Source organism: Podarcis pityusensis (genome assembly GCF_964106645.2).
Source record: "Podarcis pityusensis genome assembly, chromosome: 18".
NCBI lineage: Eukaryota > Metazoa > Chordata > Lepidosauria > Squamata > Lacertidae > Podarcis > Podarcis pityusensis.
This window is the reverse complement of record NC_138043.1, coordinates 2279059-2305125: the sequence shown is the minus strand read 5'-3', so window position 1 is coordinate 2305125 and position 26067 is coordinate 2279059. Positions and strand designations below refer to the sequence as shown.

Here is a 26067-nt window from a genome sequence, read left to right as displayed (position 1 = left end):
ATGTATATGATAAGAATTAAAATTATTATTTTTTCCTTACCTGTACTGATGATAGTCATTGTTTGGATGGGGGGCTTTTATCCATTTCCACAGTTGCACAATCAATCAATCCATCAGTAGCTGAACTGGGTTCCGCAGTCAAAAAACAAATGAACCGAAAAATATAATGAACGAATTCCTATGCCCCACAAATAACCCAGAGATGCATTTTAAAGAAAAGGACACATTCTACTCATGTAAAAACAAGCTGATTCCCGGACTGTCCACGGGCCGGACTGAGAAGGCGATTGGGCAGGATCCGGCCCCCGGGCCTTAGGGATGCCTCCCCATGCCATAGAAGACACGTATTATGAAACCATTATATCTTTTTGTAATGTGTTACAAGTCTTTTCGTTGACTGTTTTCTTTTTGGAATCAATAAAGCGAAATATATAGATATAAACTAAAACAACGACACTGGCTTCAACGTCCAGGTTTTATGACTTAGCGAAGAGACAGACATAAAAGAAACAGCTTTACTTAAACTTCCTTTTTCTTTTCTTTTTTAATAAAAACACACACCTTTATTTATAATTCTTATATACAAGTAGATTTATATTTATATATGTATATAAAAGTGGTCTGATGTGGTGAGGGCAGGGAAGATAGGGACTGGGTCAGTGGAGAATGTCTTCATGAGGTCTAGTAACTTTTGTGTTCGACGTGGAAAAGGAAGGGCAGGGCGGGTGTCGAGACGGAACTGTGCAAAATGTGCAAGGAGGGGGAAAAGGAAAGAGTTGCGAATGGTCCCAATTCTCAAGAAGGACCCAGTGGGATCGAGGGGAGGGCAGCCCAGTCTTTGGGTCTTCCCTGCCGTGGTGTCTTCTGGTTCGCTCCCCTTCCAAAGGAAACAGAGCCTCAGTTGACGACACCAGGATTTTCGCCGCCTTCGGAGTTTCCGAGTTCCCTGGATCGCGTGCCGGCCAGTCCAGAAACGGAGACATCATCTGCAGGAAGAAGCGAGAAACAAAGATCGCTGAAACTGTTCATTTAAGTTTTGTTATAGGAACTCTAAGGTCATGTATAGGGACGCGGGTGGCGCTGTGGGTTAAACCACAGAGCCTAGGGCTTGCCGATCAGAAGGTCGGCGGTTCGAATCCCATGACGGGGTGAGCTCCCGTTGCTCGGTCCCTGCTCCTGCCCACCTAGCAGTTCAAAAGCACGTCAAAGTGAAAGTAGATAAATAGGTACCGCTCCGGCGGGAAGGGAAACGGCGTTTCCGTGCGCTGCTCTGGTTCACCAGAAGCAGCTTAGTCCTGCTGGCCACATGACCCGGAAGCTGTACGCCGGCTCCCTCGGCCAACAAAGCGAGATGAGCGCCGCAACCCCAGAGTCGGCCACGACTGGACCTAATGGTCAGAGGTCCCTTTACCTTTACCTTTGAAGGTCATGTCATATATATATATATATATATATATATATATATATATATATATAAAATATAAAATAAATGTTCATAAATGTACAAAGCAAACACATACATAAGTATATAAACCACTGAAATAGTACAGGAGAATCATCCTGAAGCTATTTGGACTATCCGAAATTGACCTCAGATATTAGTATATAGGAAGGTAGACGGCATTTCCGTGCGCTGCTCTGGTTTCACCAGAAGCGGCTCAGTCATGCTAAAATATAAACACGCTTTGACTCTCGCGAGATTGAATGTCTTGCCCTCGGATGGATTCGTGGGACGATTCCAACAGATTCCACACGAAAAACGTCCCTGTGGAGACGGCAATCCTGAATCGGTGGCGCACGCCCCTCTGGCTTGCCCTCTTTACAAAGACTTGAGGAATGAGATTATCACCCCTCTTTTATCGTCCATTCCCGGTCGCCCAGCCCACTGCCCCAGTGTCCTTTCTCTGGGCAGACCAAGAGGAGCAGGTGATGGCAAAGGTGGCAAGGTCTTTCGCTGGGGCAATCAGAATAAGATCCACTATTGATTCAAAACCCCAAAAATGTATTGTATATGACTGACTTTTTATTTCTATTCTTTGCGTATCGTATTGTTGTTTTATTGCTATGGCTGTTGGCTGACGCAAATAAAAGAATCTGAAGAAGTGTGCATGCACACAAAAGCTCATACCAATAAACTTAGTTGGTCTCTAAGGTGCTACCTGGGACGTGGGTGGCGCTGTGGGTTAAACCACAGAGCCTAGGCCTTGCCGATCAGAAGGTCGGCGGTTCGAATCCCCGCAATGACAGGGTGAGCTCCCGTTGCTCGGTCCCTGCTCCTGCCCACCTAGCAGTTCGAAAGCACATCAAAGTGCAAGTAGATAAATAGGTACCACTCCGGCGGGAAGGTAAACGGTGTTTCCGTGCGCTGCTCTGGTTCGCCAGAAGCGGCTTAGTCCTGCTGGCCACATGACCCGGAAGCTGTACGCCGGCTCCCTCGGCCAGTAGAGCGAGATGAGCGCCGCAACCCCAGAGTCGGCCACGACGGGACCTAATGGTCAGGGGTCCCTTTATCTTTAAGGTGCTACTGGAAGGAATTTTTTATTTTTATTTTGTTTCGACTACGGCAGACCAACACGGCTACCTACTTGTAACAAATAAAAAAATCATTCGTTCGTTCTGAGGGGACACCTCTTTGGCCAGCCGGGTCCCCGTCTCCCCGCCCCCCAAGGCAAAACGAAACCCGACTTACGGAACCGGACGCGGATGGGCCAAATCATTATGCAGGCAAGGCCCAGGGTGGCGACGACAGCCATTCCTCCGGTGACGGCCACCATCACCCAACGGTAAAAGGGAACGCAGTTGCCGCAACAGTGTTCCGTCCTGGGGAGAGAGAAGGAAAAGGGGAAGGCAATAGGGGCTTGTTAATAATAATAATAATAATAATAATAATAATAATTTATTATTTATACCCCACCCATCTGGCTGGGCTTCCCCAGCCACTCTGGGCAGCTTCCCAAAAAATATTAACATACTGTAATACCTCAAACATTAAAAGCTTCCCTAAACAGGGCTGCCTTCAGATGTCTTCTAAAAGTCCAGTAGTTGTTGTTCTTTTTGACATCTGGTGGGAGGGCGTTCCACAGGGAGGGTGCCACCACCGAGAAGGCCCTCTGCCTGGTTCCCTGTAACTTGGCTTCTCGCAGGGAGGGAACCGCCACAAGGCCCTCGGTGCTGGACCTCAGTGTCCGGGTAGAACGATGGGGGTGGAGATGCTCCTTCAGGGATACTGGGCCGTTTAGGGCTTTAAAGGTCAGCACCAACACTTTGAATTGTGCCCGGAAACGTACTGGGAGCCAATGTAGGTCTTTCAAGGCCGGTGTTATATGGTCTCGGTGGCCACTCCCAGTCCCCAGTCCAGCTGCCGCATTCTGGATTAGTTGCAGTTTCTGTGTCAACTTCAAAGGTAGCCCCACGGAGAGCGCATGGCAGTAGTCCAAGCGGGAGATAACCAGAGCATGCACCACTCTGGCCAGACAGTGCGCAAGCAGGGATGGTCTCATCCTGAGTACCAGAAGGAGCTGCCCTGGACACAGAATTGACCTGCGCCTCAATGGACAGCTGTGAGTCCAGAATGACTCCCAGGCTGCGCACCTGGTGCTTCGGGGGCACAGTGACCCCATTCAGGACCAGGGAATCCTCCACACCTGCCCGCCTCCTGTCTCCCCAAAACAGTCCTTCTGTCTTGTCAGGATTCAACTTCAATCTGTTAGCCGCCATCCATCCTCCAACCTCCAACCTGTTAAAGGAAGAGTGACTTCGGGCCAAATTCCCGGGAGATCTCTTGCGTACAGAACCGGAAGCAGCCAACAAGCCAGGCGATAGCTTCCTGGGAAACGATGTACAGTGGTACCTCGCAAGATGAATGCCTCGCAAGACGAAAAACGCGCAAGACCAAAGAGTTTTCCGTTTTTTGAGTCGTTCCGCAAGATGAATTTCCCTATGGGCTTGCTTCGCAAGACGAAACGTCTTGCGAGTTCTTGCGAGTTTGTTTCCTTTTTCTTTAAGCCGCTAAGCCGTTAATAGCCGCTAAGCCACTAATAGCCGCTAACAGCCGTGCTTCGCAAGACGAAAAAACCGCAAGACAAAGAGACTCGCGGAACGGATTTCGTCTTGCGAGGCACCACTGTACAGTCATCCCTCGCTTGACGGACAGCTTGCGACTCGAACGTTTTGGTTCCCTGAATGCTGCGAATCCAGAAGCGATCGTTCCGGTTCGTGAACAATTTTCGGCAGCCAAACGTCCCACGCGGCTTCCGGATGAGTGCGGGAAGCTCCCGCAGCCAATCGGAAGCCACGCCTAGGTTTTCGGCCGGTTTACTTATTTAATTTCGACATCGCTTTATACTTTTAAGAAAAAACTCAAAGCAGTTTGCAGTGTATGAAAACATTAAAACGATCACGGATTCCGTTCGGCAACCACCATACCACTTAATCGGCAAAGCATTTATTTATTTATTTTTTAATTTTTAAATTGGCTTTCACAATATTATAAACAAACAAACAAACAAACACATAAGACAAACATAAATCATAGCCTTATTAAAAATTACACTTATTAACTTTGCTAAGTGACTTCCTCGCTTCCCCTTGGTTGAATTTCATTGCATATCCTTTTAACGGTTTTCCAAATCGCAGTTCTTATAAAATGTATCTTAAACATTAACATCCTTAGATCTTCACCTTATGGAATTAAACATATTAGTTCATCACTTAACATATGTAAAATCCTCGGCCGAATCGGCAAAGCATTTAAATGGCTTGCATCAAAATGATAAATACCGTATTTTTTGCTCTATAAGACTCACTTTTCCCCTCCTAAAAAGTAAGGGGAAATGTGTGTGTGTCTTATGGAGCGAATGCAGGCTGCGCAGCTATCCCAGAAGCCAGAACAGCAAGAGGGATTGCTGCTTTCACTGCGCAGTGATCCCTCTTGCTGTTCTGGCTTCTGAGATTCAGAATATTTTTTTTCTCGTTTTCCTCCTCCAAAAACTAGGTGCGTCTTGTGGTCTGGTGCGTCTTATAGAGCGAAAAATACAGTGACCAAGTTGAGATCGAAATTATTATACGCCTATTTCAAATCAAGTTTATTATCTAAGAGCTGTTCCTTCTCAGAATTGCTCTCACCAGGAGCAAAGCGTCTTGCACCCTGCAATTGCTGCATACTGTTATGTTACGGTTTGCGGCTTCAGCTGGTAACATTCCTACTTACGGGCACGGGTGCAAGTTCTGGATGATCATCACGCCCACTCCATTGGCGACTTTATCTGTGAAGCTCATGGCTCCGTAGACGAACGCACCACTGTGCTATTGGAGAAAACAAGATTGCCATTTGGGCTCCAGGAAAGCTCGACGTACATACACACAGAATTTAAAATAGCTATAATTCGAAATGTACTGTAAAGTGTGTTAGGAAGATGGAATGGAATAATTTATGACATAATTATAATTATAATAAGGGACGCGGGTGGCGCTGTGGGTTAAACCACAGAGCCTAGGGCTTGCCGATCAGAAGGTCGGCGGTTCGAATCCCCGCAATGACGGGGTGAGCTCCCGTTGCTCGATCCCTGCTCCTGCCAACCTAGCAGTTCGAAAGCACACCAGTGCAAGTAAATAAATAGGTACCACTCTGGGGGGAAGGTAAACGGCGTTTCCGTGCGCTGCTCTGGTTTGCCAGAAGCGGCTTAGTCATGCTGGCCACATGACCCGGAAGCTGGACGCTGGCTCCCTCGGCCAATAAAGCGAAATGAGCGCCGCAACCCCAGAGTCGGCCACGACTGGACCTAATGGTCAGGGGTCCCTTTACCTTACTATATAAAGTGCAAGTTTGGGGATGCCTGCTCTAGTGAGTTTCTGGGTCACCTTCAAAGGTAGCCCCACAGAGAGCGCATGGCAGTAGTCAAAGCGGGAGATAACCAGAGCATGCACCACTCTGGCGAGGCAGTCTGCGGGCAGGAAGGGTCTCATCCTGCATACCAGATGGACCTGGTAAACAGCTGTCCTGAACACAGATTTGACCTGCACCTCCATGGACAGCTGTGAGTCCAAAATGACTCCCAGGCTGCACACTTGGTCCTTCAGGGGCACAGTGACCCCATTCAGAACCAGGGAGTCCCCCACACCCGCCCGCCCCCTGTCCCCCAAAAACAGTCCTTCTGTCTTGTCAGGATTCAACCTCAATCTGTTAGCCGCCATCCCTCCTCCAACCGCCTCCAGACACTCACACAGGACCTTCACTGGTTCTGATTTAAAAGAGAGGTAGAGCTGGGTATCATCCGCATACTGGTGATGTATGTGTGCGTGTTTCCCTGGCAAGATCACCCGTGCGTTCTGCGCATGCCCACATTACGTACTGTGTTGCTGCCGATGAGGTCGGCCGTCATGGAGAGAGAGGTTACCAGGATTGTGGCCGAACCGGTGCCCAAGAGGACGGCTGCCCCATAGATCTCCACGCCGATTCTTTCAGCCAAAGCCACCCAGGAAGCAAACGCCAGGATGATTAGCAAGCCCACGAAGTAGGTGAGCTAAACATAAAGGAGAGAAAAGAAGAGATTTTGAAAAATTATAGAGGGGAAGAAAAACACTAGACCAGATGTCAGCAAACTTTTTCAGCAGGGGGCCGGTCCACTGTCCCTCAGACCTTTTAGGGGGCCAGACTCTATTTTGAAATACCGTATTTTTTGCTCTATAAGACTCACTTTTTCCCTCCTAAAAAGTAAGGGGAAATGTGTGTGTGTCTTATGGGGCAAATGCAGGCTGCACAGCTATCCCAGAAGCCAGAACAGCAAGAGGGATCATTGCTTTCGCTGCGCAGCGATCCCTCTTGCTGTTCTGGCTTCTGAGATTCAGAATATTTTTCTTCTTGTTTTCCTCCTCCAAAAACTAGGTGCGTCTTGTGGTTTGCTGCGTCTTACAGAGCGAAAAATACGGTAAATATAATGAACGGATTCCTAGGCCCCACAAATAACCCAGAGCTGCATGTGAGCTACTCACGTTTCTGCCAATCTTCTTGTTCACAGTCTTCATCAGAAATGAGGAGAGGAAGCCGCTAATGTACATCACTAGGGGAATCGTGGCGATGAACCTCTGCAGGAAGGCAAGAGTCAGGGGAAAAAATGGGATGGACTCTGTTATCTCTGGAGGAGGAAGAGCTGAAAACCAGGACCAGCCGTCTCCCAGCTCTATCTGGTATGCAGGATGAGACCCTCCCTGATCGCAGACTGTCTCTCCAGAGTGGTGCATGCTCTGGTTATCTCCTGCTTGGACTACTGCAATGCGCTCTCCGTGGAGCTGCCTTGGAAGGTGACCCGGAAACTGCAATTAATCCAGAATACGGCAGCCAGACTGGGGACTGGGAGCGGCTGCTGAGACCCTATAACCCCAGTTCTGAAAGACCTACATTGGCTCCCAGGACGTTTCCAAGCACAATTCAAAGTGTTGGTGCTGACCTTGAAAGCCCTAAACGGCCCAGTATCCCTGAAGGAGCGTCTCCACCCCCATCGTCCAGCCTGGACACCTGGGTCCATCTCCTGAGGGCCTTCTGGCAGTTCCCTCCCTGCGAGAAGCGAAGTTACAGGGAACCAGGCAGAGGGCCTTCTCGGTGGTGGCGCCCGCCCCGTGGAACGCCCTCCCTCCCGTCAGATGTCAAGGAGATACCTGACTTTTAGAAGACATCTGAAGGCAGCCCTGTTTAGGGAAGTATTTAATGTTTGATGTTTTGTCGTGTTTTTAATATTTTGTTGGGAGCCGCCCAGAGTGGCTGGGGAAACCCAGCCAGATGGGCGGGGTATAAATGATAAATTATATTATAATTATATCTATCAGACCGGACCGTCCAGACTGAGGCAGAACTTAACTGCCACCTCATGAGAAAAACAGCGGCTTCCAACGAGAGCTCACAAGAGCCTCGCTTACCGGGGTCTCAGAAGCCCCTGGGAGATTTTGGGGGTCTCTCATGAGATGTCGCCAGAAATGGCAAACCACTGGCGCCATGCATGTGTGGCAACCCTCTGCAAATCTCCCCTGATTGGCAAATCCTGCTCCAAAAACAGCTAGATTTCTGTAACCCCACAAGAGAGCCTGGGGTGTGTCTGTGTGTTTTGAAATTGGTCCCTTGAACTTCTAATCTTTGCAAAATGTTGATTATATTCCTAACATTCTCTTTCATATGTCCAGGCAGAACTTGTGAATATAATCTGACAGAACCTTCTTCAACCTATCGGCCAAAATATTAGCAACAATTTCGTAATCCACATTAAGCAATGATTGGTTTAGGAGTGGAATATGTTACAATTGCATAACCCTGTGGATAGAAGTTAATATGAAAAGATGTTAATTGAAGTTAATTTTATTTGAAAATAGTATTAGAAAACTGCTACAATGAGTTAGATGGAAAGTCGGCTAAGGGCATTCAAGGAAGTCACCTAACAAAAGTGGGATTATAAAAGTTAGGATAAATGTTTGTCTGTCTGTCTGTTTGTTTTTTGTATTGTAATCTTTTTCTTTTATGTTATAAATTTGGAAAACCAATAAAAAAAATTTGGGGGGGAAAATGAAATTGGTCCCTCGCATCCTCAGGAGCCGGTTGCCTTAGCAACCAGGTGAAGGATGCTTCAATCCTCAAGCCTGCCTCCAGTCGGACTCACCTTAGGGAGCATGAGTGAATTGGTGAGGTACATCGCAATGTAGGTTTGGGAGAGGTTGACGATGAGCCGTGTGGCCATATACAACATTGCCACCTGGAAAGAAAGAAGAGGAGAGACAGTCAAGGGAGGATTATTATATACTGTATTTTTCTGTGTATAAGATACTCCCTGGGACGCGGGGGGCGCTGTGGGTTAAACCACAGAGCCTAGGACTTGCTGATCAGAAGGTCGGTGGTTCGAATCCCCACGATGGGGTGAGCTCCCATTGCTCAGTCCCTGCTCCTGCCAACCTAGCAGTTCGAAAGCACCTCAAAGTGCAAGTAGATAAATAGGTACCACTCCGGCGGGAAGGTAAACGGTGTTTCCGTGTGCTGCTCTTGTTCGCCAGAAGCGGGTCAGTCCTGCTGGCCACATGACCCGGAAGCTGGACGCCGGCTCCCTCGGCCAGTAAAGCGAGATGAGCGCCGCAACCTCAGAGTCGGCCACGACTGGGCCTAATGGTCAGGGGTCCCTTTACCTTTACCTTTAAGATGCTCCCAATTTTTAGGGACTCCAATTTAAGAAAATAGGGGGGGAGATTGCCCCGTGTATAACGACGACCCGCAGTTTTCCCACATAATTTGTAAGTAAAAAAAACCTAGTCTTATACACGGAAAAGTGTGGCACTCAAATTGGAAGCGCAACACTCAAAACGGATCACGTTCAGCTTCCAAAAAAAGTTCGAAAACTGGAATGCTTACATCCGGGTTTGAAGTGTTTGGGTTCCAAGTTGTTTGAGTACCAAGGCGTTTGAGAACCAAGGGACCACTGTAGAGAGGTTAAAGTTTACTGAGAAATGATATATAATGAACTGAAAAGGATGTTTAAAAAACACACCAGAATTTTAGGAACAGAATAACCCAAACTGTACAGAGTCCCGTTCGCAACATGAGCAGAACGTGACCCGCGATTCGCCACTTCCACGCACGACATTATTTTGAGCATCTGCGCATGTGCGAGCGGCGAAACCCGGAAGTAACCCGTTCCGTTACTTCCGGGTCACCGCAGGACGTATCCTGAAAAAACATAACCTGAAGCGGACGTAACAAGAAGTATGACTGTATCCTCCAGACAGCCCATCTGTGAAAGAGGTGGATCTCAATAGTTAACCACACAAAGATCAGCTTTATTGGGCTAATAATAATAACAATAACAATAACAATAACTTATTATTTATACCCCGCCCATCTGGCTGGGCTTCCCCAGCCACTCTGGGCAGCTTCCAACAAAATATCAAAATACATCAAACATTAAAATCTTCCCTAAACAGGGCTGCCTTCAGGTGTCTTCCAAAAGTCAGATAGTTGTTTATTTCCTTGACATCTGATGGAAGGGCGTTGCACAGGGCAGGCGCCACCACCGAGAAGGCCCTCTGCCTGGTTCCCTGTAATTTCATTTCTCGCAGGGAGGGAACTGCCAGAAGGCCCTCAGAGATGGACCCAGGTGTCCGGGCTGGATGATGGGGGTGGAGGCGCTCCTTCAGGGATACACGGCCATTTAGGGCTTTCAAGTTCAGCACCAGGGCCGCCTTCAGATGTCTTCCAAAAGTCAGATAGTTCTTTATTTCCTTGACATCTGATGGGAGGGCGCCACCACCGAGAAGGCCCTGTGCCTGGTTCCCTGTAACCTCGCTTCTCGCAGGGAGGGAATCACCAGAAGGCCCTCAGTATCCTGGATTTGGGGCTAGGCCCCCTATATCCCATGGGGCTAAGGCAATAGGGACCCGGTCACCTGCCTGGGGCCAACCATCTCCTTGCTCCCTCATCGCTTGAACTCACCTGGTAGAAAGAAGGCTCCAAAAGCCAATGTTTCCAGCGGAGCAGGGGCCTAGGGGGCCTTTTTCGGTCCGGGGGCAACAGAGGGGTCCGTTCCTCAGGATCCGGCAGCCTGGAAACTGGGGCACTCTTTTCTTTGGTGCCAAGATGGAAGAGAAGCGAAGTGATGGCGCCAATGCCCACCACGATCAGAGACAGGTTCTTAATTCGGGGGGGAAGAGAAAGGCTTTGACTTTTTTTCTTTCCAAAAAATTTATTGATTTTCAACATTTCTCACAAAAAGGTCATAACAAACACACCACAATAAACTAAACACAAAGAAAAATGGTTTCTTCAAATACCTAATTCTCATGACATTGAGAACGTGACTTCCTCAAATCCCCTCTGACTGAATTTCATTATGTCAGTTCTCCAGATTCATACTTCTAATTATATTGATTCCTTTCATTTACTAACCTCTTCTCCTTTATTAATATTCTAATCCTTAATATTGACTGCCACGTATTCTTATTCTAACCCTAAGCCTATTTATTACTTCCAGGAATTTTCAAATTTATCTTGTATCACAATATTTAGCTAAATATCCTTTAAATTTCTTCCAAGAGGACAAGAAGAGGCTTTGACTTTCTATTTAACATATCTGCCATTCGGGATCCAACTGCCTCTAAACAAGGAAGGAGGGTCCATCTTCCTTTGTCACAAGAAACTCCTGGAAACGGCCCTTTCTTTCCTGTCAACTGAGCTCCATCCTGTAGCAAGGAGTTGCAGAGATCCCAGATCTACAACTCTTTTAAATCAGAACCAGTGAAGGCGGTGAAGGACCTGTGTGAGTGTCTGGAGGCGGTTGGAGGATGGATGGCGGATAACAGATTGAGGTTGGATCCTGACAAGACAAAAGGACTGTTTTGGGGGGACAGGGGGCGGGCAGGTGTGGGGGACTCCTTGGTCCTGAATGGGGTCACTGTGCCCCCAAAGGACCAGGTGCGCAGCCTGGGAATCATTTTGGACTCACCGCTGTCCATGGAGGCGCAGGTCAATTCTGTGTCCAGGGCAGCTCCATCTGGTACACAGGATGAGACCCTCCCTGCCTGCAGACTGTCTGGCCAGAGTGGTGCATGCTCTGGTTATCTCCTGCTTGGACTACTGCAATGCGCTCTACGTGGGGCTACCTTTGAAGGTGACCCGGAAACTACAACTAATCCAGAATGTGGCAGCCAGACTGGGGACTGGGAGCGGCCGCCGAGACCACATAACACCGGTCCTGAGAGATCTGCATTGGCTCCCAGGACATTTCTGAGCACAATTCAAAGTGTTGGTGCTGACCTTGAAAGCCCTAAACGGCCTCGGCCCAGTATACCTGAACTGCCATCGTCCAGCCCAGACACCGGGGTCCATCTCCCGAGGGCCTTCTGGCGGTTCCCTCCCTGTGAAAAGCGACTTTACAGCAAACCTGGCAGAGGGCCTTCTTGGTGGTGGCACCCTCCCGTCAGATGTCAAGGAAATAAACAACTATCTGGCTTTTAGAAGACATCTGAAGGCAGCCCTGTTTAGGGAAGCTTTTAATGTTTTGATGTTTTATCATGTTTTTAATACAGTCGTACCTCGGGTTAAGAACTTAATTCGTTCTGGAGGTCCATTCTTAACCTAAAACTGTTCTTAACCTGAGGTACCACTTTAGCTAATGGGGCCTCCCGCTGCTGCCGCCGCCCGATTTCTGTTCTCATCCTGAAGCAAAGTTCTCAACCCGAGGTACTATTTCTGGGCTAGCCGAGTCTGTAACCTGAAGCGTATGTAACCCAAGGTAGCACTGTATTCTGCTGAGAGCCGCCCAGAGCGGCTGAGGAAACCCAGCCAGATGGGTGGGGTATTATAAATTACAGTGGTACCTCTGGTTACTACTTAATTCCTTCCGGAGGTCCATTCTTAACCTGAAACGGTTCTTAACCTGAAGCACCACTTTAGCTAATGGGGCCTCCTGCTGCCGCTGTGCCGCCGGAGCACAATTTCTGTTCTCATCCTGAAGCAAAGTTTTTAACCTGAAGCACTATTTCTGGGTTAGTGGAGTCTGTAACCTGAAGCATCTGTAACCTGAAGCGTATGTAACCTGAGGTACCACTGTATTATTATAAATTATTATTATTAGTTATTATTATTTGTTGTTGTTGTTGGTTGTTGTTATATTATTATCATCATCACCATCATCATCAGAGGCCCAGAAGCAATTAAGGACCCTGGTGGAACGGACACACAGTTCCGCTTCCTCCTTGCACTCACCCGAAAGACGGGGATGTCGTGGCGGCCGAGGTGGTGACTCTGTTCTGGCTGCCCGCGGTGGCCCACCTGGAAGTGAAGGAGGAGCCAGGCTGCTGCGTAAACGGTGATGTTAGCCATGACGGTGAAGGCATACCTGTAAAAGCCACGGGAGAGGATAATAATAATAATAATAATAATAATAATAATAATAATAATATCTTTATTGTCATTGCCCCCTTTGGGGACAACGAAATTACTTGACTGCTCCATAAAAACTCTAATTAATCAATACAGTATAATACAGTGGTGCCTCGCAAGACGAAAAGAATCCGTTCCGCGAGTCTCTTCGTCTTGCGGGTTTTTTCGTCTTGCGAAGCAAGCCCATTAGCGGTTTAGCGGATTAGCGCTACAGTATTAGCGGCTTAGCGGGCTTAGCGGATCAGCTGATAAGCGGTTTAGCGGCTTGGGAAAAAGGGGGGGGGAAGGAAAAAAAACCCGCAGGAACTCGCAAGACATTTTTGTCTTGCGAAGCAAGCACATAGGAAATTCGTTTTGAGAAGCACCTCCAAAACGGAAAACCCTTTCGTCTAGCGGGTTTTCCGTCTTGCGAGGCATTCGTCTTGCGGGGCACCACTGTACAGCAAGGGAGATTAGATGACTTTCAAAGTCCGGGCTTCCCATTCAGGGCCGAGATCGCTCTGGAGAAGAAGCTGTTCTTAAGACGGCTCGTTCTTGTCTTCATCGTCCTGTATCTCCGTCCCGACGGCAAGAGCTCGAAGAGACAGTGACCAGGATGCGATGGGTCTTTTACTATGTCCAGTGCCTTCCTATGGCACCTTGTGGCATAAATCTGCTCTAAGGTGGAGAGTGGGCAGCCAACACTGCTCTCTGCTGCCTTAACAACCCTGCACAACCCCATCCTGTCCTGGGTAGTACAGCTTCCGTACCACACACATAAGCCATAAGTGAGCACGCTCTCAATGGCACAGTGATAGAAGGCAAGCAGCAGTTTCTGCGGAAGATGGTTTTTCCTTAGTATTCTCAAAAAGTACAGTCTCTGCTGCGCCGTCTTCACAAGCCCCCTTGTGTTGACACTCCAGGATGTGGTCAGGAATCGCGCAGTTCATGGATGGAGTTTAATAATAATAATAAAATTTATTTATACCTGGCCAGAGACGGGCTCAGGGCGGCTAACACCAGTAAAATTACAGTAAAAACATAATGGGGGGGGGGGGACCAATTAAAATGCAATTTAAAATTCAGCCTCATTTTAATAGGAGCCCATAGATCAAAACCCCATAAGGGGAGGGAAACATAAGGGTCAGACAGAGTCCAAACCAAAGGCCAGGCGGAACAGCTCTGTCTTGCAGGCCCTGCGGAAAGATGTCAAGTCCCGCAGGGCCCTGGTCTCTTGGGACAGAGCATTCCACCAAGTCGGGGCCAGTACTGAAAAGGCCCTGGCTCTGGTTGAGACCAACCTAACCACCTTGCGACTTGGGACCTCCAAAGTCATTTGTGGACCTTAAGGTCCTCCGCGGGGCGTACCGGGAGAGGCGGTCCCATAGGTACGAGGGTCCTAGGCCATATAAGGCTTTAAAGGTCAAAACCAGCACCTTAAACCTGACCCTGTACTCCACCGGGAGCCAGTGCAGTTGGTAAAGCGCTGGATGAATGATGCGATCCCGCGGCAGGGACCCCGTGAGGAGCCTCGCTGCAGCATTCTGCACCCGCTGGAGTTTCTGGGTCAGCTTCAAGGGCAGCCCCGCATAGAGCGAATTACAGTAGTCAAGCCTGGAGGTGACCATCGCATGGATCACTGTGGTCAGATCAGGGCGAGAAAGTCCTTCGGTTGAGCGCCAGGCCTCACCGGAAGGCTGTGAGCTCCACTTTTCCATGATCACTGTCCACAAGCTCCGGGATGAGAGAGAGGTGGGAGATTTGGGTGGCGGCCCAGCCGAACTGGAAGATGACGATGAAGGGGATGAAGTAGATGAGGGCTGCAAACTGGGGGGTGTTCTCTGAGCATCCCAGGCAAGGGTTGAAAATGAAGGGGAAGGACAGGAGGACGCAGATGGTACCTACAGGAGAAGGAAATAAGAGAGAGATAGAAGGAAGGGGCATTTTAAAACACTGGGAGCAGGCTCTGCAAAGATGCTCTCCGTTTATTTAACAAGCACTTACGGACTGCTCAATATATATACAGCGGTACCTCGGGTTAAGTACTTAATTCGTTCTGGAGGTCCGTACTTAACCTGAAACTGTTCTTAACCTGAAGCACCACTTTAGCTAATGGGGCCTCCTGCTGCTGCTGCGCCACCGGAGCACGATTTCTGTTCTTATCCTGAAGCAAAGTTCTTAACGTGAAGCACTATTTCTGGGTTAGCGGAGTGTGTAACCTGAAGCGTATGTAATCCGAGGTACTACTGTACAGTGGTATCCGGGGCTGGATTTAGGTTTGATGAGGCCCTAAGCCAGGGGATCAGCAAACTTTTTCAGCCTTGGGTCAGTCCACCGTCCCTCAGACCATGTGGTGGGCCGGACTATATTTTGGAAAAAAATATGAACAAATTCCTATGCCCCACAAATAACCCAGAGATGCATTTTAAAGAAAAGCACACATTCTACTCATGTGAAAACACCAGGCAGGCCCCACAAATAACCCAGAGATACATTTTAAATAAAAGGACACATTCTACTCATGTAAAAACACGCTGATTCCCGGATCGTTTGCAGGCCGGATTAAGAAGGCAATTGGGCATCCGCACAACATGAGCAGTCCAATGAAGTTGATGTTGAAGAATCATCGCTTTGACACTGGCGACCTTTGCTTCTTCCAGTACACTGGCATTCGTTCGCCTGTCTTCCCAGGGGATGTGTAAAATATTTCGGAGACACCTTTAATGGAATCTTTCAAGGAGTTGGAAATGGCGTTTATAAGTGGTCCACATTTCACAAGCATACAGTAAGGTTGGCAGTGCAATAGCTTTGTAAACAAGTGAAAAGGAAAAGTAAATCTGTTTATATCACAAACATTTTGGTTTTCCTGCGAATGTCCCGGTCCTCAAACACTCTGCGCTTCAATTGTGAGAAAGCCGTACTCACAGAGCTCAGGCGATGATGGATTTCAGCATCAATGTCGGCCCTTGTGGAAAGATTCCTGCCCAGATAGGAGAAGCGATCGACATTTTCCAACGTTCACACCACTGAGTTGGATTTGTGGCACCGCAGAGGGGTTGTTTTGTGCTTGTTGGTGCAGCACTTTGGTTTTAAACAATAGCAAGCCAGGATCAAGACAAAAGGGTGTGATTAACTTGGCTGGGAAACAGGGGCATGTAAATATCTCTTTTGCAACACTCGATTGGTGTATGGTGGAGGTCGAGGGAGTGGCAGGGGCAAGCCCTGATGATCAGGTTTTCCTCCCAACATTTGATGTATTCACGATGTAATTTTAGGTGTGTTGTGGGTATCTCTGTAAAACTGATAAAAGTGGGAGCCATCCTTTGTTCTGGGCTCCATCCTGCTTCTCCCATGTGGTGGGTGAAAGAATTGTTGCAACAGTTGTCAAATAAAGATCAAGCCTACTGGCTGCTGTTTTGCTCCTCTTTTGGCAATCGTTTGGTAATCCAAGCGAGCCCAAGGATTTTCCTACAACAGCTTTTATGACTGTACAGTGGTCTCTTGGTTCTCAAACTTTATCCGTTCCGGTCCGTTCCAAAACCAAAGCGTTCCAAAACCAAGGCGTGCTTTCCCATAGAAAGTCATGCAAAACAGATTAATCCGTTCCAGACTTTTAGAAACAGGCCCCTAAAACTGCAATTTAACATGAATTTTACTATCTTACGAGACCGTTGATCCATAAAATGAAAGCAATAATGTACTGCAGTCACATACACAATCAGTGGCTGAACTGAGTTCTACACAGTCACAGGAACAAATCAAAAAGAGTCGCAAAAACGCAAAATAAATAGCGAAAACAGACCTCAGCGTAACACTCCAATGAGAAGTGTGACACTCAAAATGGAGGACGTTCGGCTTCCGAAAAACATTCGCAAACCGGAACGCTTGCTTCCAGGTTTGCAGTGTTTGGGTTCCAAGTTGTTTGAAGACCAAGGTAGCACTGTATGTATGTATGTATGTATGATGATTATAGCTGCAGGTATAAATTTGGTATAAAGGTAGTAAATTTGAAACAATAAATGGATTTCTGTTTTTCTTCCTTTGTACAGATGTCATCAGAGACATCACCTTGCCAACAAAGGTCCGTATAGTAAAAGCTATGGTTTTCCCAGCAGTGATGTATGGAAGTGAGAGCTGGACCATAAAGAAGGCTGATCGCAGAAGAATGGATGCTTTTGAATTCTGGTGCTGGAGGAGACTCTTGAGAGTCCCATGGACTGCAAGAAGATCAAACCTCTCCATTCTGAAGGAAATCAGCCCTGAGTGCTCACTGGAAGGACAGATCCTGAAGCTGAGGCTCCAAGACTTTGGCCACCTCAGGAGAAGAGAAGACTCCCAGGAAAAGACCCTGATGCTGGGAAAGATGGAGGGCACAAGGAGAAGGGGACGACAGAGGACGAGATGGTGGGATAGTGTTCTCGAAGCTACCAGCATGAGTTTGACCAAACTGGGGGAGGCAGTGGAAGACAGGAGGGCCTGGCGTGCTCTGGTCCAGGGGGGTCACCAAGAGTTGGACACGACTAAACGACTAACCAACAACAACAGATGTCATCACAAAATGAAGCTAAAATCCAGACATATGTGCCCACACACATCTCCCAGTGGATTCAAAAACGCTTTGCCGATTGCTTGTAGCTCGGTCGTGTGTCCTCATTCCCCAACACCCCCAGTGCTGGGTAAAGTTCACCTTTTTGAAGAAGAAAAAATCTCATCTTCTTTATGAGATCATTGCTTATCTAAAGCCTTAGAAGTCTTCCCACACCTCCGGTCACAAGACCCTCTTTCCCAAGCTAGCACTGCCCCCAGATTCACTTTAAACCAGAAAAATTCGGAAGCGGATCTGTTTGCTTTTTGATGATTCAGCCTCCTGTGATTTGGGAAAGGAACAAAACCAGGAAGGAGACAGTCCACCAATGATACACTTTTTGCCAGTTTCGTCAGAAAAGGGAACTTTTCAGCGCGACTAAGAAAAGTCAGATGTTTGAGGCAAACAGCATCTGTACTTTCCAATTCCTCTTTTCAAAAGAGAAAAAAGTTTCGCTGAGTTATCTGCCCCTCGCAAACACACACGGCGTTATCAAGAGCTAACACTCCCCTCCAAGGTTTGTGTGTCTCTGCCAACCGTTCTGCTACAGGATATTATTTTCTGGGGTTTTCACCGCCACAAATTAAAACCAAAAAACCGTAAAATTCAAGCTGCCTAGGACAGCATTCTGCACAAAGCAGTTAACTTTTAGGTTGCAGATCCGACGTTAGTTCATGTCAGCGGGTCTGCTCTCTAGGGTCCTTTCCCGAAGTTAAACTAAGTTCCTAGTCCTCAGCCAATTACCGTATTTTTTGCTCTATAAGACTCACTTTTTCCCTCCTAAAAAGTAAGGGGAAATGTGTGTGCGTCTTATGGAGCGAATGCAGGCTGCGCAGCTATCCCAGAAGCCAGAACAGCAAGAGGGATTGCTGCTTCCACTGCGCAGTGATCCCTCTTGCTGTTCTGGCTTCTGAGATTCAGAATATTTTTCTTCTTGTTTTCCTCCTCCAAAAACTAGGTGCGTCTCATGCTCTGGTGCGTCTTATAGAGCAAAAAATATGGTAATTGGCAACAATGGACCCAAGTCAGTCGCGGCCATTCGTTTCAATGGGTTTACTCTGAGCAGGGCGAACACTGAGTAAAACCTCATATAGTCTTGCAGAGATTGGGGTGTTTTTGCATGTACACGAATCTACCCAAGGCTAGCTCAGACCCGGTGAAATGAAAGGGCACAAGTTCCTTGCGTCCGTTCATTTCAAAGGGGTCTACTCTTGAGTAAAACATAAGGATCTAGCCTGAACATCTGAAGGCAGCCCTGTTTAGGGAAGCTTTTAATGTTTAACAGACCACTGTATTTTAATACTTTGTTGGAAGCCGCCCAGAGTGGCTGGGGAAACCCAGCCAGATGGGCGGGGTATAAATAATAAATTATTATTATTATTATTAACTTGCCGCTGGCCGACTGACCCTCGAATAGGAAGGGGATGTATCCCATCTAGAGTCCGCCCCACAGACTCACTGTTTTTGTGGTCATGTGAACAGAGGTCGTGTGACTTTTGACCAGCTGGACTCATCGCCTTGAGGAGATGGGACTTTGGCCACCAGCCACCCACCAGAAAAACCAACCCAACTCCAATCTCAGCTGCCGAGGTTGTGAGGAGGTTGAAAATTGCAGCCAGCCACCAAACAACCCCTTTCAGTAACGGGATATATATATATATATATGAGTTATTTACAGAAATATAACAGTGCTACAATACCTATGGCAACATTTGAGTGACCCTTGTTGATAGTCACTGTTAAGAAAGAAGGGTACAAATTGTTGTAAGAAGGTATCAGAAAACACAGAAAGAGTAAGTTAATAACAATCAGTACACACAACACCAGGAGAAAAGTTTGAATGGGGAAACGATAGGACGTCTACTTTATGTTAGTAAAAAGATGGGGGAAAAGAGGCTGTATAAATTTAACTTAAGTTTAATTTGTGTAAACTCACAGATTATTTGCATACGGTTGGTTTTTTTTAAATTTTTGTTGATTCAAGAGTGTGTATATTATTTATGCCAGGGGTCAGCAAACTTTTTCAGCAGGGGGCCAGTCCCCTGTCCCTCAGACCTTGTGGGGGGCCGGAATATATTTTGGAAATAATAAAAAAATGAACGAATTCCTATGCCCCACAAATAACCCAGAGGTGCATTTGAAATACAAGGGCACATTCTACTCATGTAAAAACACGCTGATTCCTGGACTGTCCACGGCCCGGATTTAGAAGGCAATTGGGCTGGATCCGGCCCCCGGGCCTTAGTTTGCCTACCCATAACGTACACCATAGGAGCCTACAGAACCATAAAACACTGTTGCTGTATGTAGGTTTTATTTCATTTGTTTTTTATCTTATATTTTGGAAATGTACATCCAGTTGTTTTTTCCGCTTTAATTTTTTTGGGCACCCCTAAGAGAGTGGGGCCCTAGCATGTTTAGCTTAGACGTAAACCCAGCAATTTTTTTCAGCCGTGGGCTGGTCCACTGTCCCTCAGACCACGTGGGTGGCTGGACTATATTTTTTTGGGGGGGGGGGGAATGAACGAATTCCTATGCCCCACAAATAACCCAGAGCTGCATTTTAAACAAAAGCACGCATTCTACTCATGTCAAAACACCAGGCAGGCCCCACAAATAACCCAGAGGTGCATTTTAAATAAAAGGACACATTCTACTCATGTAAAAACATGCTGATTCCTGGACTGTCCGCGGGCCGGATTGGGCCAGATCTGGAAGTGTGAAGTTGTGTTCAGTATGCCCAACCTTCGCAGAAGGCCATATAGTGTCTCACACCGGCGTTTTGAAAATCGGCGAGTCGCGGCTGTTCCTTTCGGTGGGTCTACTTGGAGCAGAATGAACGCAGGAGTCAACCCAAAGCCTCACGATTGGCTTTGAAGACAGCGCACCGTGCAATTAACAGCGACAAAGGCGTATTGTTTGGAGAGCAGTGGTGCGTACAAACGAACAAGCGTTTAAATAAGGTATGACCGGGGTCATAACCAACTGCCCCAACTGCCTTGCGAGGTGGACTCTCTTTCCTTGAAGCAGAGGTCGGGTGGCTATCTGTCATGGCTGCTTTAGCTGAGATTCCTGCATTGCAAAGGGGGGTTGGACTGGATGACCTTTGGGGGGCCCTAAATTCTGTGTTTTTTATGCCCACGAGTTGTAGCGTTAGGAGAGAGGGAAGATCTTCCTTTCGGAGGGAACACGATCAGGACTGAGTGATCTTTTGTCGCAGGTTCTCAGAACGACCTGACTCATCGCAAATGGAAGCAGCGGCGATAAGCCATGCGGAGCTCTTGCACTTGTTCTTGCTGGAACACAGCGTCCCAACAAAGATGTCGAAAAAGCCCTGAAGTAGCAATTTATGACCCCACTGGCCAGGTTTTCCTAAGAGTTCAGCGCAAGGGGAAACGGAGGAAGTTGGAGAATCAGAACGGAGAGTAAACAGGAACGACGTCCTTCCAGCCGGGAACATACAAAGTCGGCACATTTAATGCTTAAACTAAACCAAGGCTCAGTGTAAAAGGCAGTAGGGATCTGGCGGATGAGATCGCAGACAAGCGCCTCTCTTGCTGATCACCTATGGCAGGCAGGTCCAACTCTCTAGAGCAGGGGTAGGCAACCTAAGGCCCGGCGGCCGGAGGCGGCCCAATCGCCTTCTCAATCTGGCCCGCGGACGGTCCAGGAATCAGCGTGTTTTTACATGAGATGGCGCTGTGGGTTAAACCACAGAGCCCAGGACTTGCTGATCAGAAGGTCGGCGGTTTGAATCCCCGCAATGACGGGGTGAGCTCCCGTTGCTCGGTCCCTGCTCCTGCCAGCCCAGCAGTTCAAAAGCACATCAAAGTGCAAGTAGATAAACAGGTACCGCTCCGGCGGGAAGGTCAACGGCGTTTCCGTGCGCTGCTCTGGTTCGCCAGAAGCGGCTTAGTCCTGCTGGCCACATGACCCGGAAGCTGTACGCCGGCTCCCTCGACCAATAAAGCGAGATGAGCGCCACAACCCCAGAGTTGGCCACGACTGGACCTAATAGGGTCAGGGGTCCCTTTACCGCTACCTTTACCAGACAGGTAAAAATTACCCAAGGAAGGTTGCACAGGTAGCACAGGCAGGAGTGTGGCCTAGTGCGCAGAGGAGGGCAATGGAGACGTTCAAGGCTCTGGAAGCCATGCCTGATGAGGAACGGTCGAAGGAGCTGGGGATGTTCCTGGAAAAGAGGAGACTGAGAGGAGATATGACAGCCATCTTCCAATATCTCAAGGCCCGCCACGTGGAAGATGTGAGCCAGCTTGTTTTCTCCTGCTCCGGAGGGCAGGACTCGAACCCGCGGCTTCTGGGGACGAGAAAGGAGACCGCGACTAAACGTGCGGGAAAATACTTTCCGACAGTAAGAGCTGTTTGGCAGCGGAACGGTCTCCCATGGGAGGCGGCGGACACTCCTTCCTTGGAGGTCTTTAAGCAGAGGTTGGATGGCTCTCTGTTTTGGATGCTTTAGCTGAGATTCCTGCCTTGCAAGGGGGGTTGGGCTAGATGACCTTTGGGGAACCCCTTCCACTTTGATGATTCTATGATAAGAGGAGATCATTAAGTGTGAAGTGCCCAGTTCTTCTTGAAGGTGCAAAGGGAGGAGATCTTGATGGATGCGAAAGGGAGACTTTACTTTCTTGGGCTCCATGATCACTGCAGATGGTGACAGCAGCCACGAAATTAAAAGACGCCTGCTTCTTGGGAGAAAAGCAATGACAAACCTAGACAGCATCTTAAAAAGCAGAGACATCACCTTGCCCACAAAGGTCCGTATAGTTAAAGCTATGGTTTTCCCAGCAGTGATGTATGGAAGTGAGAGCTGGACCATAAAGAAGGCTGATCGCCGAAGAATGGATGCTTTTGAATTCTGGTGCTGGAGGAGACTCTTGAGAGTCCCATGGACTGCAAGAAGATCAAACCTCTCCATTCTGAAGGAAATCAGCCCTGAGTGCTCACTGGAAGGACAGATCCTGAAGCTGAGGCTCCAAGACTTTGGCCACCTCAGGAGAAGAGAAGACTCCCTGGAAAAGACCCTGATGTTGGGAAAGATGGAGGGCACAAGGAGAAGGGGACGACGGAGGACGAGATGGTGGGACAGTGTTCTCGAAGCTCCCAGCATGAGTTTGACCAAATTGCGGGAGGCAGTGGAAGACAGGAGGGCCTGGCGTGCTCTGGTCCAGGGGGTCACCAAGAGCCGGACACGACTAAATGACTAAACAACAAATGATAAGAAGAGATAATTATGTCTGAGGTGCCCGGTTCTTCCCGAAGGTGCAAAGGGAGCAGATCTCGATGGATGCGAAAGATTTGGGCCAAGGTATCAAACCTCTAAACAAGGTGATGTAACAAAGAGTCAGGGAACTGGGTTGTCTCCCTACAAGGCACAGCTCAAAGAAGGGGGAAGTGCAGGTTTCGAAAGAAAAGAGATGTGAGATGTTTTATAAGAGTTATGAATAGCCGCCCTAGAGAGCGCCCCTGGCCCTCTCTCAGACACAAGAGTTTGCGGAACTTGGAACCACGTATTGCACTTAACTGATCATAGTTTCCCCCATACATAGAATCACACAATTGTAGAGTTGGAAGAAATCCGAGCCCAACCCCCTGAAATGCAGGAATATGTAGCAGTCCTGTACGGTGATCGAACCTGCGACCTTGGCGTGCTCTAACCAACTGTAGGCTTTCAAGTTTAACGTAAAGAGAATGGGGGCTGTATGAATGGCCACCGTGTTCCCTTATCCCTGATTCCAGAGGACTAGGACTAGCCGCCTGAGAAACAGTTTCTATCCAAATGCGATTTTGGTTTTAAACCTAGGGCTTGCCGATCAGAAGGTCGGCGGTTCGAATCCCCACGATGGGGTGAGCTCCCGTTGCTCAGTCCCTGCTTCTGCCAACCTAGCAGTTCGAAAGCACGTCAAAGTGCAAGTAGATAAATAGGTACCGCTCTGGCGGGAAGGTAAATGGCGTTTCCATGTGCTGCTCTGGTTCGCCAGAAGCTGCTTAGTCCTGCTGGCCACATGACCCGGAAGCTGTACGCCGGCTCCCTCGGCCAGTAAAGCGAGATGAGCGCCACAACCCCAGAGTTGGCCACAACTGGACCTAATGGTCAGGGGTCCCTTTATCTTTACTTTAAGGTAGTCTCTATGGGAGTATATTGTATTTAATTATGGGGTATCAGAGTTTTTAGGGGGCTAACCAGGCTGGGATAGATGGGATAGCTAGCAGGCTTGTGGGTTTCTGAATGTCTGATGTAGATTTTTTCAATTTCGTTGTTCTGTAGGGGACAATGGCAATAAAGATTATCGTATCGTATCAAAGAAGCATTCCACACTCTGGGAGGGAACGCTGTTTCTAAATAATATTAATTTAATTGCGGCAGGTAATCTCCTCCATTGATTCGAATTGCGGTAGGGAATGGGGGCAAAAGGGACGCGGATGGCGCTGTGGGTTAAACCACAGAGCCTAGGACTTGCCGATCAGAAGGTCGGCGGTTCGAATCCCCGCGACGGGGTGAGCTCCCGTTGCTCGGTCCCTGCTCCTGCCAACCTAGCAGTTCGAAAGCACGTCAAAGTGCAAGTAGAGCAATAGGTACCGCTCTGGCGGGAAGGCAAACGGCGTTTCCATGCGCTGCTCTGGTTCGCCAGAAGCGGCTTAGTCCTGCTGGCCACATGACCCGGAAGCTGTATGCCGGCTCCCTCGGCCAGTAAAACGAGATGAGCACCGCAACCCCAGAGTCGGCCATGACTGGACCTAATGGTCAGGGGTTCCTTTACATTTAATGGTAGCAACTGTGACTGCTGGACTCCCAACTCCAAGGACACCTTTCTCACCATTTGCCCCACCTGAGAGAGATAAACCTCCACCAGCCATGGCAGTCTACCACTGGACAACAAACAAACCAGCCAACACAGCTGTATTCCTCAAGTCCTGCTTGCAAATATCAAAGAAGCATGGAGTGGAAAATGGACCGCTGAACTTGATGATCTTTCTGACCTGACCTCATATGACTCTTTTGGAAAGCACAGATGCACTTAGTGGCTATTTATCAAGATACAGTGGTACCTTGGGTTACATACGCTTCAGGTTACAGACTCCGCTAACCCAGAAATAGTGCTTCAGGTTAAGAACTTTGCTTCAGGATGAGAACAGAAATCATGGTCTCTCGGCGCGGCGGCAGCAGGAGGCCCCATTAGCTAAAGTGGTGCTTCAGGTTAAGAACAGTTTCAGGTTAAGAACGGACCTCCGGAACGAATTAAGTACTTAACCCGAGGTAACACTGTAATCTAAAATCAACCCTTCATGTCCAGGGACAGTGTACCACATGAAGGGAGCTAAAAGCCTTTTAAGAGAAGGATCTTTTTTTTAAAAAAACAATAACAACACAACCCTTATCCCAGACACTAAGTGCCTTGGGTTGAAAATTGTTAAGACTGCCAATCCACATTGCATTTTTAAATACGTGCTTTACCATACTGTGATGTTGCCACAAGTTGCTTCGTAGGAATTTGTGTGTAAAATAAACAATAAAATTTTTATTTATTGAATTTATATACACCCGGGGCTCTGAGGGCGGAGAATAAAATCTAGATATAAAGCCACAAAATACCTAATAAAAATTAAAACAACAACCCAACCCCCCCCCAAAAAAACCACATTTTAAAAGGGCAGTTTATTTTTTAATAAAATGTGAAGCTGTTTTTGTCACTGATGCCAGTGCTGTTAAGTGGCTTTGAGAGGTTTCAATGTAACCAACTCACATTTGGAAACAAATGAAATAATCAAACGCCGGGAAGAGATCTGCTCAGCTGTCCTCTGTCAGAGGCAGGATGCTGGGGCGGAGGAGAATCTGGCAAGCCCCAGGCAAGGCCGGTTCTGTCCACCCTGGGCCTCTCTCTCTCTTTTCCTAGATATATGCAAAGCCACAGCTCTTCCTGCAAACAACCCCCCCCCCCCACCTCTCTGGATCTCTCTTCCCACCCCTCTCCACCATTCCCGCACCGCTGCAAGCTCACCGGCCAAGTGCCACGACTTCCTCCTCCCGTAGCGCCCGCAGCCGCCGGCCTGATCCGCCTCGTAGCCCACCAGCGGCGTGCAGATGCCGTCGGCCACTTGCCCCACCAGCAAGAGCGCCCCCGCGTGGCTGGTGCTATAGCCCAGGATGGAGTGGAAGTAAACCAGCAAGTAGGTGAACCACATCGAGGCGCACAGGTCGTTGAGGAAGTGCCCCACCGAGTAGCTGAGCCGGGAGCGCGCCGACAAAGGCTCCGGCGGCGGCGGCCGCTGGGAGTCTCCCATGGCGCCCCAGCCGCGCGTAAAAGCGCACCAGCCGCGCGTAAAAGCGCACGGGCAGGGCGCATCAGCTTCCGAGCAGGCGGGCGTCCAGGGCGGGCCCGGACGGAGCCCAGCGGAGGCAGGGGAGAGCCGGGACGCGCGGGAGGCTCTGTCCAGCCATGCGTCCTCCGGCCGGCTTTTATGGGCTCCGGGAAACCCCCCGTGCGCGTCGGAGGCGCGTCCAGCTGGCCAGTTCCGCGGCGCCCCCAAGCGGGCTGGCACAACCACCGCGCGCAGATCTCCGCGGCGCCTCCTC

The 26067-nt window shown here is 48.6% G+C and overlaps 1 protein-coding gene across 1 annotated transcript; it reads right to left on the bottom strand.

Annotated features, from left to right (window-relative positions):
• Window positions 1-525: 525 nt before the first annotated feature.
• Window positions 526-26067, bottom strand: MFSD12 (major facilitator superfamily domain containing 12). Its single transcript, XM_080989011.1, has 10 exons — window positions 25493-26067; window positions 14577-14787; window positions 12731-12863; window positions 10460-10657; window positions 8643-8735; window positions 6991-7083; window positions 6351-6521; window positions 5210-5304; window positions 2690-2820; window positions 526-986 (listed from the first exon to the last, which is right to left on the bottom strand). Exons 1-10 carry the CDS (start codon window positions 25773-25775, stop codon window positions 898-900), a joined length of 1497 nt encoding a protein of 498 aa, XP_080845137.1. The 5' UTR covers window positions 25776-26067; the 3' UTR covers window positions 526-897.

What these genes read in the sequence shown, in the direction of transcription:
- MFSD12 (XM_080989011.1), bottom strand. Translation starts at nt 25,775, where the DNA reads ATGGGAGACTCCCAGCGGCCGCCGCCGCCGGAGCCTTTGTCGGCGCGC. An exon ending in ACAAGAAGATTGGCAGAAAC is followed by an intron (nt 6,522 to 6,990) that starts GTGAGTAGCTCA and finishes CTTTATGTTTAG; the next exon opens with CTCACCTACTTCGTGGGCTT. An exon ending in GCCCATCCGCGTCCGGTTCC is followed by an intron (nt 987 to 2,689) that starts GTAAGTCGGGTT and finishes TTCTTCCTGCAG; the next exon opens with ATGATGTCTCCGTTTCTGGA.